Raw genomic sequence first — 15,895 nt, 5'->3', positions numbered from 1 at the left:
GTGATATTGCGCCGAGACATGTTTCTGGGCTTCCCTCGGGGTTAGCTGGGGCCTGTGATGAGTGCTGGCCAACGGGAGGTGGGCGGAAGTGATACGTGCTGCTCTCAGCCTGGCCCCTGAAATCTGCACAGTCCTCCCCTTGCCCTCTCTTTCTCACTCTTCACCACCTGCAAAGAAGTCAATGGAGAACTCAGAGGTCCTGGGAGAGGGTGGAACTACTGATAGTTCTTACCACGGCACACAAAAATGTTTAAGTGCCTACACGAAAGGAACGGAACCTGAGTCCCTGATTAACTGCATGGAATAGAGAGAGCCCCTTTCCCCATTCTCCCCTCCCCCACCATCCCACCTGCCTACAGTCATTGGACTGGGATTTGAACAAAAAAATGTATCTGTGGAGTTTTCAGAGATTCTTTCTGCAGAGCCAAGAGACCTGTGGTTACATTCTTGGACTTTCCTAGCAGCATGGCCCCCCAATGCCAGTCTCCGCTCTCACCTCAGAAGAAGAAACCAAGACTACCTACTGCTCCCAGGCCAGAGCCTCTCTGGGATTCCAGAAAAGGGGGGGGGAAAGGACAGCAGGAAGCACTTGGACATACTGATGACGTACAAAATGAAACAGACCTAATGAACAAGCCAGTGAGGAGACTTTGAAAGTAGAACAGAAATATAACAAACTCCACCAACCATTTTTTCAGAAGAGGTCAGAACTGATCACTAAAATCCCAAATTTGGGGGTGACAACATTTGCAACCATCCGCAAGTGTCCATGCTGCTTAGGGAGGAGGATGAAGAGGCACTGCATTATTTGACCAGAGTTGAAGTGACAGAATTTGAAGATATTAAATCAGGTTACAGAATAGATTTCTATTTTGATGAAAACCCTTACTTTGAAAATAAAGTTCTCTCCAAAGAATTTCCACTGAATGACAGTGGTGATCCATCTTCAAAGTCCCCTGAAATCAAATGGAAATCTAGTAAGGATTTGATGAAACATTCCAGTCAAAGCAGAATAAAGCCAGTAGGAAGAGGCAGCATGAGGAACCAGAGCTTCGTGACCTGGTTTACTGACCACTTTGATACAGGTGCAGATGCATTAGGAGAGGTCATCAAAGATGATGCCTGGCCAAATCCTTTACGGTACTACTTGGTTCCCGGTATGGATGATGAAGGAGGAGAAGAAGAAGATGATGATGATAAGTTTGGAAGATACTGATGACTAAGGGGGATGAGGATGAAGGTGAAGATGATGACGGGGAGGAGGAGGATGAAGGAACAGATGACTACCAGAACACCGATGGAGTGCAACCTTTTCAAGTTTTCTCCAGTCCCTAGGAGCAAGTTGCAGTCTTTTTTTTTCCCTTTGTGCTCAGTCACCCTGTTCTTGAGGTCTCTTTTCTCTACACCATGGTTCTCAACTTATTTTGGTGGGAAATATCTTGAGCAGAATACAATGGAAAAAGAATCTAAAAAAATATATATATATATATGTATATGTATGTATCTGTGTTGTAATATGTGATAGAGATGGCAGATTGTTCATTACAGCTGTTAGCTTAATTTGATAATCTGACTAATACACACTATTCCTCACTTGGGTCCTGGATCTCCAAGTAGAACCTTCTCTGTCTTATAAATGGAAATGGAAGTAAACATTCACTCCTTGCAATTCCAAAGAGGAGAGGAAATTTCCTGAAAAGGAAAAGTAAATTAGGAACTCTGAATTTTCTCCCAAGGGGGCAACCTGTGTATTGGTGAGCAGATGAAGAACTAGAGGCCTGGCTGTACCAGTGGCCAAGAGAGTCTTTCAAATTCCTGGGTTCAGTTTTAGGAAGTCCACATGAATACCCCCTTAAGTTATATCTTCCAATCCAGCCGTTCTCAGTCAGGAAGCTAACATTTTGATCTTCATCTAACAAAGATGCATTTATCCCTCAGTTGGTTCCAAACCGAAGAGGAAAGAGAAAGAGTTATTCATTGTCCCCTTAAAGAAACCAATAAACATTAGAAAAGAAGCCATTCTTGGCAGCAGAGGCCCAGAAATTAAGCCAAATTAGGAAGAATCCCTTTTTTAGAGGTGGGGGTCTTGCCATGTTGTCCAGGCTGAAGTACAGTGGCTATTCACCGGAGTAATCACAGCACACTGTACCCTCAAACTGCAAGGCTTAAATGATCCTCCCACATCAACCTCCCAAGCAGCTGAGACCACAGAAGCACACCATTGTGTCCAGGTACGAACCTTTTTAACAATAGAAGGCAGGGGCCTTTCAAAGAATGGGGGCATAAAGGGACTGAAATGGGAGTTGGGGTGGAGTTGAAACAACATTAGCCATGACCCCTCTCTTCCTTCCCAATTTAGACCAGGTTCACTTGTCTTTTACCTATTAAGATTTGAGATCTCATTTAAGCAAAGAGTTGTCTTGAAATAGTTTGAAAATCTCTGCTTTAGATCATCTTTTAGGTACCCTCTGGCCTAAAGAATCTTTGTGCTTATGTAAGAAATCCAAAACTTCATTTTTGTAATCTTTGTCTATGATGAAAGGAGATCAATACTAGGATGCAGAGAAAAGCCTGCTGGTCAGCTTCTAAATCAGTTACAGCTTTTTCATGGAGTGGAGAAGATGCATCCAGGTTCCCTTAGCTGGTGGGACAGTAGTGCTGTCTTTCTCTCTGTGCTGGGCAGAGCTTGAATGGCTCACCCAAAGAGAAGGAATGTGATTACCAATCTCGCTTGGTAGGCCAGAGGTAGAGTTGGGTATGTTCCAGGAATGAACGGCAGAAAAGGGCAGATTGTACATTAAGGAGTGGGGTTAAGGGCGGCGCCTGTGGCTCAAAGGAGTAGGGCGCGGGCCCCATATACTGGAGGTGGCGGGTGCAAACCTGGCCCTGGCCAAAAAGTACCAAAAAAAAAAAAAGAAGGGAGAAAGGAGTGGGGTTAAGACAGGTAGGGGTTATTACAGTGCTTCAGGGGGTGAATTGGTCTCCTAGGGCCAATTAGTACAAATGTGCAAATTAGTACAAATGTGATGACATAAAATAATAGAGATGTATTCTCGTACAGTTCCAGAGGCCAGAAGCTGGAGATGGAGCTGTCAGGAAGATCATACCTCTTCCAAAAGCTTAGGTTCTGGTGGCTCTGTGCATCCCTCTGCTTGTGCTCACATCATTCCCATCTCTGCCTTCCCGTCATTCCCATTACGTCCCCTTCTCCTCTGTGCCTGTATTTCTCCCTCTTCTGCCTGCCAAATTTCCCTCTGTGTCTCTCACAGGACACTTACTGGATTCGGGGCCCACCTGGATAATCCAGGTGACCTCTTCAAGATCCTTACCTTAATGATATCTGCAAAGACCATTTTTTCAAACAAGGTCACAGTCATAGCTTCTAGTAATTAGCATTTTGGGGTACCCTGATATGACCCACTACAGGAAACATATCAGAATCTTGGGGAGAATGTATATAAGGAAATAATATTTTCTAGCATAATTCCCCTGCTTCTCTGATCTAGGGTCTTGTTTCATAACTACAAGTTTTTTATTTTGCTGAGTGTACAGCTTTGGCACTATAGCTAAATCAACCAAGACATTAAAGGGGACTAAGGGCCACATACAGGAAGGCTGGAGAGGAGGGAAGGAGCCAACTGATAGCTGAAGAGAATTTAGATTACAAAATATATTTATTCCATCAGCAAGTATTTATCTCACAAGCCTACATACGCTAAGCTTTGTGCTACGTGTTGGGGATGAACCAGACACACAGTACCTGCTCTCAAGGGTGCGGTCACTTTCCCTGCGATGTTCACGTCAACCTTCTCCACACTCTCCCCCCAGAATCTTCAGCGATCTGCTAATGCTTGGCAGAGGAGTTAGAGTGGGGAGATGGGACGAAATACTGTCTCCTTCCTGGGATGGAATGAAGCAAAGCCAGAGGTTTTCCTTTTCTTTTTTTTTTTTTGAGACAGAGCCTCAAGCTCTCCCCCTGGGTAGAGTGTTGTGGCATCAAGGTTCACAGCAACCTCCAACTCCTGGGCTCAAGCGAGTCTCCTGCCTCAGCCTCCCAAGTAGCTGGGACCACAGGCGCCTGCCACAATGCCCAGCTATTTTTTGGTTGCAGCCGTCATTGTTGTTTGGCGGGCCTGGGCTGGATTCGAACCCACCACCTTAGGTGTATGTGGCTGGCGCCTTAGCCACTTGAGCCACAAGCGCCAAGCCAAAGCCAGAGGTTTTGTGTTGTTTACGTGCTCTAGGGCCAGGGAGGGCTCTTTAGGCCTCAAGCATCCACTTCCTCCTTCCTATGGCAAGAGCATTTTGATGTGTTTAACTATCTCTTCCCATTGTGCATGGTTGAAATGGGACTATCAGTCAACTGTTTTTCCCTGAATTCCTAGCCACAGGAGAGGCACAAGGTCCAAGCCGGGTCAATGAGACTCGGAATTTGAATCCTAAAGGGAGAGATAAAGGAACAGGATCAGATGGAGCTGGTTTAGCCCAGTAAGAAATGTGGTGAAGCCATTGCCTGCTGCCCAGGCCCCTGTTCCCCTTTCCACGTGAGTTTTCTCTGCAGAATCTGAGAGCTATTCTATACAGCTTTAATAATTCCCTTTTTGCTTAACTTAGCCTGAGTCCTTTGAATCTTACTTGTAATTAAAAAACACCATCACTGCCTGATTCATGTGATCATGAAGTCTCCCTGGTCTACAGGTGATAAGCACCTGGCTGTGGGGACAGATGCATCTTACAATCTTAGAACCTGGCTTACTACTTCTACATCAAGAGTTACGACCAACATCCAAAGACTCCCTTAAACTAACAGTGATTGCCCCACTAGCAAGGACACTTAAGAGTATCAGTGCCAGTCCTCAGGAAAGGCCAAAACACTGACAAGGGAGATCAGATTCATCTGGGTCAGGTTAAGGTTTCAAATGACAAGTCAAGCTTAGTAAACATTTCCTAAGTAATCATTGCACCTAAATTCGATTCTGCACTCCCTGTGGGTCTTTCTGGTCCCAGTAACATGACAATGGAGTCTCCTTCTTTCTTAATACATGTGCGTTTGTACACGCCTCTAGAGAATTCCTCAGGGGAGAGAAAGCTAAATTTATACTTTCAATTAATCTTCCCAAACGTCCTTTGCTTACCTTCATTTCTACTAAGTCTCCTTTTGCCCAAATCATCCCCTAGTTTCAAACCCATTAGCAGATAATTACACACTGTAGATAAAAGCTGTTCTGCCTTTTTTTAAAAAGTGTTTTAATTTTGAGTCCATTTTTCCTGTTACTCTCCAACCTCTTCTGACATCCTATTTCAGGGTACTATGATTCCCTTAAATGAACCAAAATCCTTCAATGTTCTTAGACCAGGCCATCAGCTCTCTGCCTACACAGGTCAAATTCCTACTCACCCTATAACCTCAGTCATATTCAGTGCAGTGAACACATAAGCTCCTGCATGAGGCAGGCCCGTACAACACATTCCCTCCTGCCCTGGGAATGCAGCCAGAAGATGCGGTCCTTGTCTGGATGATGCCTACAGACCACAAGAGACAGTAAGCAAAGGGTCCCAGGTGTGATGGGCATCACGTAGCAGAGATGGACCTTGCCTTCAGGTACAGATAGGCCTCTCCTCGATGAAATGATGATTAAGCTGGGCCCAGAAGGATGGTGATGGAATCAAGAGAACTGCTTCTCCCTTGCCGGGGCCTCCTGCAAAGCTGTCTCCATTTCAGGAAGACACCATGTCCTGAAGTTCATTTTAAAGTTGATGGGTTTGGAGCTCATACTCCATTTTTCCACAGAAATGCCCTTGCCAATAGTGCTATTTCCAGGTTGGGCCACTAGTACGTAATTATTTATAACGTGTTGCCCCAACAATACCATACGTAGCATCTCACCGAGCTTGTTTGTATGAGTCCTCCTCATTAAGTCCCAGTGATTTTCTCTCAGGGAGGTCCCTCCAAGGCAACCTCCAGTCCCACTGCCTCAGTTCAGGCTGACCCTTCCCTTAAACCTGCACTGTGACAACCAGCACCAAACAAGGTCATCCTGTCTCCCAGTTTCTGCTCTCTCTGGCCTTCTCCCCTTGTTACCTACTTTATAAAGAGCAGATGTGAAGGCTTTTCAATGGTTTCCCTCTGGCCACAGATTGGGGGACAGACTATGACACAAAAGGTTTTTTGACATAAAGCCCCTATCTTTCCAGCCCTGGTCCCTGCCCCTCCCTGGCCAGATTCTACTTTTCCAGCCACGGTTCTTCCCAAAAATGTCTGGCTCTTGCTGCTATCCTTGCTGTTTCCTCCACCTAGAACAGCTTTCCTCATCTCAGTCTGGAACTGCCCATCAACCTTTTAATACCTAGGCACCCCCCTCCCCAAGACATTTTCTCACTTCTACTCTGGCAGTCTGTCAAGTTGGGATTCTAATTACTCATGTTCACATATTCAAAAATACTAGTGTCCCTGCACTGGGCCAAGCTGTCTGCTTCGGTAGAAAGAACAAAGCCCGAAGATGGAGGCCTTGCCCATTACACCTGCTCTGCCTGCCTCATCTTACAAGAGGTCTGAACTCAGAGACGGGTTTGTATCTCATCTTTGGCATCTTCTGGCTGCCTGACCTTCATCAAATTACTTAACCTCCTCCAGTCTTAAGTTCCCTTATCTGGAAAGCGTGGATACGACCACTTATTTACAAGTTACTTTAAACACTGGCTCCCAAAGCCAGTTGAGTATCAGAATCACTGGGAACATAAAATACATGTAGAATGGGAATGATTCAAGAGATCTACATTTGTAAAAAGTCTCAAGGGCTTCTTGTGTAAAGCCAGATTGGAAAACCACAGCTTGGAAGTTTACTCATAAAATATATGCCAGTATTAATTATGCTCAATACTCAGGAATGTCCTTGAAATTGGAGTTCCTACTCTAACAAGAACAGATAAAGGGGGAGCATGTAAAACAGAGTCCTGGGCTTAAACCACACACGTAAGGGATCACATCACCGGACATGGCAGCCTGTCTCCTAGCTCCAATCACGTGCTATGCTTGAAAGCAAACAAGTAAACTGCCAGTAAACACGTTTGCTCAGGTTAGCCTTCTAACAAACAGTGAAAGGTCCAGGAGGAATTGAGTAACTTTTTCTGAAGGTTAAGCTTTGTTAAGTTACTGCTGAGAATGGATAAGGAGAAGGGGCCTCAGAACAGAGTTGGCCATGAATGAGGATGTTGTCAACTACAACACTGCTTGTTGGATCAGGGTCATTCAAAAGACAGCTCAGAACACAGTCATACCAGCAATGTGCTGTCCTTCAAAGTAAGCAGGATCTTTCCTTTCTGCTGTTTCAGTTTCCCCACAAACAAAAAAGGGATGCACAACCCTCTTCTGTCGCCCCACCTTGCCGTGAATGAAGTGGGCCTGCCACTGGCTTAGGACAGACTTGGATGGTTCAGCCACAGGAAAAATAAGGCTCAGAAATGGCATGGTAATTGCTTTCTAGTCTCTGTGAGTCTTATAAGAACAAGGGATTAAACTAATTCTACAGTTTCAGGACACACCTAGGGGTAGAAGCTACAGAAATGCCATAAATCCTACTACAATCAGATGTGACTCCCCACCCAAAGTTCAGAAGCATCCTGCTTCACTGAAATGAAAATCCAGGAATTTTGCTTCCAGGAATTAATCAGATATAATCCACACATGAATAAAATCACGTACAAAAGGTTTGCTATATCTTCGGATTGAATAAGGAATAAAAACAAAACCAAACCAAAAAAGGTTGCTGTAACAGCACTCTAGAGGTCACTCTAACAGCAAAAAGACACCGAGCAGTTCCTTAATGCTCACCAAGAGATGACTGCTTAGGGATGTTACAAAGTACCTACAAGAGACAGCAAAGCAGGGATACAAAAACTTAACACAGACAACCTTAAAGTCGGTACCTTTTAATTTACAATTTTTACCAATAAAAAGGATTAGTTACAAAAAGGGAAGCCTCTATACAAAATTGTTTTTTCCATTCATAAAGAGAACCACTGTCATTTCTTGCCTTGCCAAGTCAAAACTCAAATAGCCTCTTTTCATAAAATTATTCCAGAAAGACAGGCAATCCAGACAAAATCAATAACATTGATTCCTAACAGCTTCCTAACCCTATTTAGGAGAAAGAATTTTAAATACTTGTAAACCTTTAGAGAAACAACTACTCTTAAGCAGCTGACTTGGTAAGAGGCTATACCAGAGACTCCAGCTCACTTACCATTAGAATTTTCTTACACATACAGTGAGTCTCCACTCCTGTACAGTGAGTACACATACAACATAACAGGAATAATGACTTTTAAAATTTTACAAGTAAATTTTATTGGGGCCACAGATCAACAGCAGAACATATGACAGTTAAGGTTCAGACTCTCCCCACCTATTTTATCATATAAATTAAATATGGAGAGGTACACACAAATAAACTTTATTAAAAATGAGGAGTGGTTTTCAAACTCCCATGTCCTCATATAACACACATCACCATGTAAGAGTGGGGTAAGAAGAGTCATACGGTCAGAGCTCATGTCCTGAAAAGAAATGATAAAAACGTTCAAAGCCTTTTCAGTTGACTCAAAGTACGGCAGCCACTCAACACTGCTCCTAGCAGTCTACTCTCAAAATAAAAACGTAAAATAAAATAACTGTGTGAAACAGCATAGCCTTCAATAAACTTTATTTGGTGATGAGCCAAGCTCTGATGGAAAAAACCCACCTATGAAAAAGGAGTTGTGGGTATTGAAGCTGGTCTGATTCAGAGCTTGTACATTCATAACTCAAAATAATAAAGACCCTCAAATTGATTCCAAAGCCATATATCCCAAAATTTTATGATTCACTTAAACGTGCTTGTATTAGCTTTAAAAAATTATCTACGTGTGAAGAGCTGCACCTTCCTCACAATTAACTGAAGCACTTCACCAAAAAACTGAGGAGAGAGGGTACCAAAAAATGACAATGTAAGCAGGGTACGAGGTTGTCTCCTCCACCTTACTGGACGAACATACTTCCAGGATGAGAAGGAAATGGAATCAATGCTAAGGAGCCTCTCAAAGAGAGCATCTCCCTGTAGCCAATGTGATTTGGAACCTCCTAACACAATGCTCTGGGTTCACAAAGCCAAGATGCCCTACAACTTATGAAACGTGAAGCCATCACGTCTGCCAGGGTTTACACCTAATCTGTGTTAGATACAACTCCACTAGTTTTCCATTACTTAACTCAGGGAAAAAACACCCAGCAACAACTCTCCAATCTCACGAATACCATCTGTGCCCTCCCTGACCCAGTGGTGCTGCTCTGTAAGAACACCTGAAGAGATGGCAAATGGTTGCAAGTGACGTCAGGTCGAAGCGATTCCAAAAGCTGAGAAGGCTCTTCATCCACTGCTCTGTCTTCTCCCCTACTGGTACCATTCTGCCATCAGAGGGGAAAAAATTATGTGAACAAGTTCTTCGTGACCAAGCCTTGGCAAAAGTCAATCAAGAAGAGAGCTCATCAAAGGCAGAACCATTTTATGGGCTTCTTATGGTTCTCCTGTAGTTGCAAATGTGGAGGTTGGGAAAGTGGGAAGGAGGCACGTGTGCAAGAAAGAGCTAAGAGTCCTCGTGACAAGGGTTCGGTTGCCCAATCCCAGACGCCCAGCTGAGGGCCAGCAGACCAGGACCTGCCAAAACCCATTATTCAGACGGAAAGGAAGGAAAAGAAGACACCAAAAAATACAGTCAGTTTTGAAATTTGCAGTTGATATTTGTTCTTCATAGCAGTAAGGACTTGAACGAGAATCATGAAACTTGAGGAACACTTATATTTCTCTTCAGGATTTAAAAATTTTGTGTCATACTGAAAGACTACATTCAGTGAGGGTCAGGTCCAACAGCATCAGCTAGAACTCGGTTGTGAAGCGCACCCAGCACTGGGAGGAAACGTGGGCTGAGAGGAGCGGCTGGAGGGCAGGCCAAGGCCACTCCTTCACTGGTCTCCAAGCCGAAAGCCCTGGCCCCAGTTATGTCTCCCACCTCCACCATTCTGATCAGCAGCTCGTCTCATGCTAGCGGGGGGCACACCAAATCCTGACACCCCTCCTCTCCGACTAGGCAGCCAGCGGTACCTGGAGCAGAAAGAGGGAGAGAAGAGAACAAAGTCACTTCCACACAGTCATCTGACCTCTCCCTATCCTGGGTTCTTGTGGCACTTTGAAGAAAGCCAAGAACAATGTCTTATTTAACTTTGCCTTTTCTGTGCTTAGCTCAATGACCTGACCACAGATGGCACTTGCTTTACATGTTTCTCAAATTGACTAAGCTTTCAGCTAAACTCACATTCTAAACATTATTTTTCTAATTATAAAAGTAACCCAGGACGGGCACAGTGGCTCTTGCCTGTAATCCCAATGCTTTGGCATCTCTTGAAGCCTGGGCAACATAGGAAGACCTTGTTTCAAAAAATAATAATAATCAAAAATTAACTGGAATAGCCAGGCATTGTGTTGGGCATCTGTAGTCCCAGCTACTCAGGAGGCCGAGGCAAGAGAATCACTTGAACCCAAAAGTCTGAGGTAGCTATGAGCTATGACGTCATAGCACTCCACTGGGGGTGATGAGACTCTATCTCAAAAAAAATTAACTGGGCATGTGTATGATGGCACATGCCTGTAGTCCCAGTTACTTGAGAGGCTGAAGCAGGAGGATTCCTTGACCCCAGGAGTTTGAGAGGCTGCAATGAGCTATGCTCGCACCACTGCACTCCAGACTGGGCAACAAAGTAATCCTGTCCCTCTCTTAAAAAAACAGAAGTAATCCATGTTCAACAGCATGAAAACAGGAATACTACACTTATAAGCCTAACAACCAAAACCCAACATCTTGGTATATCTAACACAGATGAAACTGGATTGAAGGATACAAAATAAATTCACTTTTTTTTTTTTTTTTTTGAGACGGAGCCTCAAGCTGTCCCCCTGGGTAGAGTGCCGTGGCATCACAGCTCACAGCAACCTCCAACTCCTGGGCTCAAGCGAGTCTCCTGCCTCTGCCTCCCAAGTAGCTGGGACTACAGGCGCCCGCCACAACGCCCGGCTATTTTTTGGTTGCAGCCGTTATTGTTGTTTGGCGGGTCCGGGCTGGGGATTCGAAAGTGCCACCTTAGGTGTACGTGGCTGGCGCCTTAGCCGGGATAAATTCACTTTCAAAAGACAAACTCACAACCTGGGTATTTGAGTCCCACACGGCATTTCCATGCGGCTCTCTGCTGAGCCCACCAAGTGAGACTAGGAAGAAGGCTTTCAGTCTTAGAGATTTAGGTACGTTCTTCAACTGCATTCTTCACATCTTACAGTGGTAGGTAGGAAAACCCCCAAAGTTAAGTGACTTCCCATCTTAAACATTAATAAATTAATAGTCACAAAACAACTAAGAAAATGCAAACTCTGGCTTGGCGCCTGTAGCTCAGCAACTAGGGCGCCAGCCACATATACCAGAGGTGGCAGGTTCAAATCCAGCCCGGGCCTGCCAAATGACAATGAGAATTAGAACCAAAAAACAGCTGGGCATTGTGGCAGGCGCCAGTAGTTCCAGCAACTTGGGAGGCTGAGGCAAGAGAATTGTTTAAGCCCAAGAGTTTGAGGTTGCTATGAACTGTGACACCATGGCACTCTACCCAGGGCGACATAGTGAGACTCTGTCTCAAAAAAAAAAAAGAAAATGCAAACTCAAGTCTATGCTCTCAATAGCATTTTTCAACTACTTCTCACCCTTGACTGTATTAAAAAACTAAGAATGTTTAAACCTATTCTACTTATCAGATCCTAACGCTTAAAACTGTGCTGGAAGGCATACAAGGGTGTCCAACCTGCAGCTTATGGGCCACACAAGAATTATGTGAGGACTGTTTTGCTTATCTGTGGTATCAGATACTGTCAAAGTTACACGTGGGCAGTTTTATTTTTTTTTTTTGCTCATCAAGTGTTTGTTAGTATTTGCATATTTAATGTGTGGCCCAAGACAACTCTTCTTCTTCCAACAAGCAACAGAGAAGAAAAACGGTTGGACATGCTGAGAGAGTACAATCTGACAGCTTTGCGTGGACCCCTCTCCACACCAAGAGTCAGCCATGACAGGAGACTTGCCCGCAGCAGAAAGCCTGAAGAGCATGCCAGTAAACTCACTCAAGGAGCGTTTACCTCACGCCAGGCCTGGCTTGTTTATAAATTCATCAGATCTTCACAACAATCCTGAGAGGTAGATTTTACCTCCATTTTTATAAATAAGAAAACTGAGACAAGATTGAGGGAAGCTCTTTGAAAGTGACAGTCAGGACTCAACCCAGGCAGCAGGGCCCTGGGGTTTACATCTGTATTGCTTACTCCTGCTTGGTGGGGACATAAGTGGAAGGACAGAGAGTGACCGCAGAGTCAGAGCCCCCATTTGTTTACATCATACTTGACACCTTCATATTCCTTCCCAAAGAAGATACTGACCCCTTTTAAACATAACATTAACTGTACAGAGAAGATAGAACTGTTTTTTCTAAAGGGAATGCAAAATACCAATACATATTAGAATTCTACAACTCATCTCTTCCCTTTTAAATAAATATAGCTTTATCATTAAATCAAACTATATTTTCAAGTCCCAGTTTCTCAACAGCCCTATTCTTCCAAAGTACATAATAAAATGGAACACTTACAAACGGCAATGCTAGGGCTGTCTTGCTTTGCTACTTACTCTAAGACAATACAGAAGCCATCTCCATTGCTTAAGCAGATAGGGAAATTAAATGCAAGTAATTAGAATAAAAAGACACCCAATTATACATAATCAACAAAAATTTATGATAATTTCAAAGCAGTTATTGCTTTTGCAAGGAGCTACATTTTGTCATCTGATCTTTATGCAAAAATCTAACAGAAGGGCTCCCACCAACATAAAAAGCTCAAGTGGAAGGCAGGCTCCCCGGTGCTGCTGACTTGGCCACTAGAACCTCGTATACACTTTGTTGCCCACAACTGAGTAGTCTCTACAGCCGTTAAGTCAGAACATGGCCATTTAAAGTAAAGTAACTATTGGCTGCCCCCCAAAGCACCAAGCTTTTTTTAATTGATGCATCTGCCATCCTACTTGATAGACCTAGATCAGAAATCCAAACCTGCTGTTATGATGTCCTTTGATAATTAGAAAGCAGATTGGTCATTTGTTTTTTTAGCCTGAAGGCAACTCAAAGCTCAGAAGAGAAACAAGTTTCTTTTTATTCTCTTAAAGAAAAACACACACACCTGACAATATTCTACTTCTCTGTATATCAGGGTTCATAATAAAGAAGTTCTTTTAAAAACATACCCCTACCCTATCAACGACAGAGGGGTGGGTAGAGAGGGCCTACCAAGCTTGGAGGAATGACAAAACTGCAAAACATTAAAAATGAACAAGATGTGAAAGGGTTTGTTTTTTTTTTAAAGCTTTTAAATGCAAGCGATTATTGCATATCCCCAACATGAGATTAGGCTGATTGTCAGGCAGGCTGTGACACCCAGATGGTGATTTAACTGGTCCCTTCTTCAGCAGCCTTTTGCCTCACTGACAGAACGGTCATACTACTTAAGCACTTAAACACTGCAGCATCTCTTCTCGGCTCGTCAAACTCCCATCCCCACCCTCAGGAATCTGTTGAAGAGCTTTCGTTTACTGAGTACTCATTACTGTGAGACGGGGGCTCCCTCACAACTTACAGCCTTGCAAACTGAAGCTTGCAAGAGTAATTAAGTAACTTTCCCAATATTAAAACTGGCACCTGTAAGAGGATTCATACCCAAGACTGTCTCAAAAGTCAAAGCTATTCTGCTTAGCCTCCTCACTTTAGTAAACCCTATAAGCAGAAAAAGAGCACATAACCGCAGAAAGTCAGACTTTACAAATTTCAAATCTCTCATTTTAACTTTGAACAGTCCTATAAAATTTCTATTCTATAATATTTAATATAAAAACATTTAAAGTCCCTGACCAATGGGCTAACTATACATTCCCTGGCCAAATTCATGATAAAATTAATGCTACAATAAAAGACACCCCTGATACCCTGATCATCCCCTAGACTAGTGCTGAGATGCAGAGCTGAGCCTGTGATGTCAGCTAGTTGTCAGTGGTCCCTGGCCAAAAGGGTGCCAAGAAAGAGACCAAGCCGTGGCTTTGATCCCTAGTTTCCTGTGACTGTGTAACTATAGTAAGTCATCTGTTGGTTCACATTTCTCCATCAGACAGAGCCCCTATCAGAATTCATGAGAACACAGGCAGTAAAATGACTGCTAGATGAAAGAGGAAAAAAACACTTACAAAAACTGGGGTGTGGAGAGAAAATTTCTTCCTCCCAAGTCCATTGGGTATCTGAACATTAGGAAAAAATAAAGATGTCCAACAAGATTTCCAATAAGCTCATTGATTACCCTGCAAACAGAGAGCCAAGTTAGTTTAAAGACATGCAAGCAATATAGGGAGATGCAGTGAGTTTTCACTAGTAACACAAGGAAGAGATGCTCACTGCACTCCACATACAGTCCCTGGGAGTCTGTGACAGCTCCACAATGAGCCCTTTTGTAGTGTGAGTGGCAAATGCACCCTGAGGAAAGGGGAAATCAGCCCTGCCCGACCAGTGAGGCCTGCTGCTCTTCAAGGCCAGCAGCCCCTCTGACATTTCTTTCAAGCACCAGCCCATCCTCAAAATATTGTTTTTGCTACTTCCTGCCCAGGAATTGGGGAAGCTGCAAAGCCAGCTTCTGAACAAACACAGTCATGAATGCTGACTTTGAAAAACATGAGCCAATATGAAGGCTACCAAGGCAGAAGCATGGGAGTAAGGAAAAAGTGCACAACAAATGCCCGCTCTCCCTTCCCACGAGAGCCGCTAAGCCCTTCTCTTTTGACTGTGTGGGTGTAAGACACCACAGAGATCACTTAGGAAAGCTTTCACACTGTCAGCCTAAAATAAACATCAACCTTCTTCAGTTTTCCCATGGCTTACATACAGGTCACCTCAAGATTTGAGATCCGCTGTTGCTTCTTTGTCTTCACCTGCCAACACGATTCCTCCCAGGCCAAATCAATACCTGCAACTACCCCAGACTCTGCCCTTCTGGATGGGAGAACAGCTTTCCCCAGCTCATTATGTGCTATGCCCTAAACAGTCCATGTGCCCCATTTGTTCACTTCTCCCTATCTACATGCAGAAGTTAGGATCACACAGAACAATTACATGGCAGATGAACTAGCAGGTTTTTTCCTTTGTTTTTTTAGAGACAGAGTCTCACTTTGTTGCCCTCAGTAGAGTGCCATGGCCTCATAGCTCACAGCAACCTCCAGTTCTTGGGCTTAGGAGATTCTCTTGTCTCAACCTCCCAAGTAGCTGGGACCATAGGCACCTGCCACAATGCCCAGTTATTTTTTTGTTGCAGTTTAGCTGGGTTCAAACCCACCATCATCGGTATACAGGCCCAGCGTCCTACTCACTGAGCCACAGGTGCCACCCAGAACTAGCAGTTTTAACGTCTACTAAAATAGTGAAAATATTTTACAGTGTAAGAAATGGGAGTTCTTAGAATACGTGCATCTTGATATTTTCTCTTTAAAAATCTGAGTTTAAATAAAGGTTTTCTTACGTCTCAGTTCTAATTCCAGATCAACAGACTATGGTTGGCCAAAACTTCTGTACTATCAAACCACTCACAAAACTACTTTCTATCTGAGAATCTGCATCTCTATGACTGCTCAACAGTTCAAGGCATTCTGGAAATGCTTTAAGAATATAAGACCTGGCTCGGCGCCTATAGCTCAACCGGCTAAGGCGCCAGCCACGTACACCTAAGGTGGCGGGTTCGAATCC

The 15,895-nt window shown here is 43.8% G+C and overlaps 1 protein-coding gene and 1 pseudogene across 1 annotated transcript in view; one reads left to right on the top strand and one right to left on the bottom strand.

Moving 5' to 3' along the window:
• Positions 1-441: 441 nt before the first annotated feature.
• On the top strand, positions 442-1,335 carry LOC100944882 (annotated as a pseudogene).
• A 6,578-nt stretch (positions 1,336-7,913) lies between these two features.
• DERL1 (derlin 1) overlaps positions 7,914-15,895 on the bottom strand; it is a 28,221-nt gene continuing 20,239 nt past the window's right edge. Inside the window, exons 7-8 of the mRNA XM_003782372.3 lie at positions 14,353-14,463; positions 7,914-10,136 (exon numbers count right to left, since the gene is read on the bottom strand). Of these exons, the coding sequence (XP_003782420.1) occupies positions 9,998-10,136; positions 14,353-14,463 (250 nt within the window). The 3' untranslated portion in view covers positions 7,914-9,997. The remainder of the gene's footprint in view (positions 10,137-14,352; positions 14,464-15,895) is intronic.

This window comes from Otolemur garnettii, unplaced genomic scaffold, assembly GCF_000181295.1.
Source record: "Otolemur garnettii isolate 467f Iridium unplaced genomic scaffold, OtoGar3 scaffold00004, whole genome shotgun sequence".
NCBI classification, from domain to species: domain Eukaryota; kingdom Metazoa; phylum Chordata; class Mammalia; order Primates; family Galagidae; genus Otolemur; species Otolemur garnettii.
The sequence above is the reverse complement of the archived record's forward strand: the minus strand, read 5'-3'. Positions and strand labels throughout refer to the sequence as shown.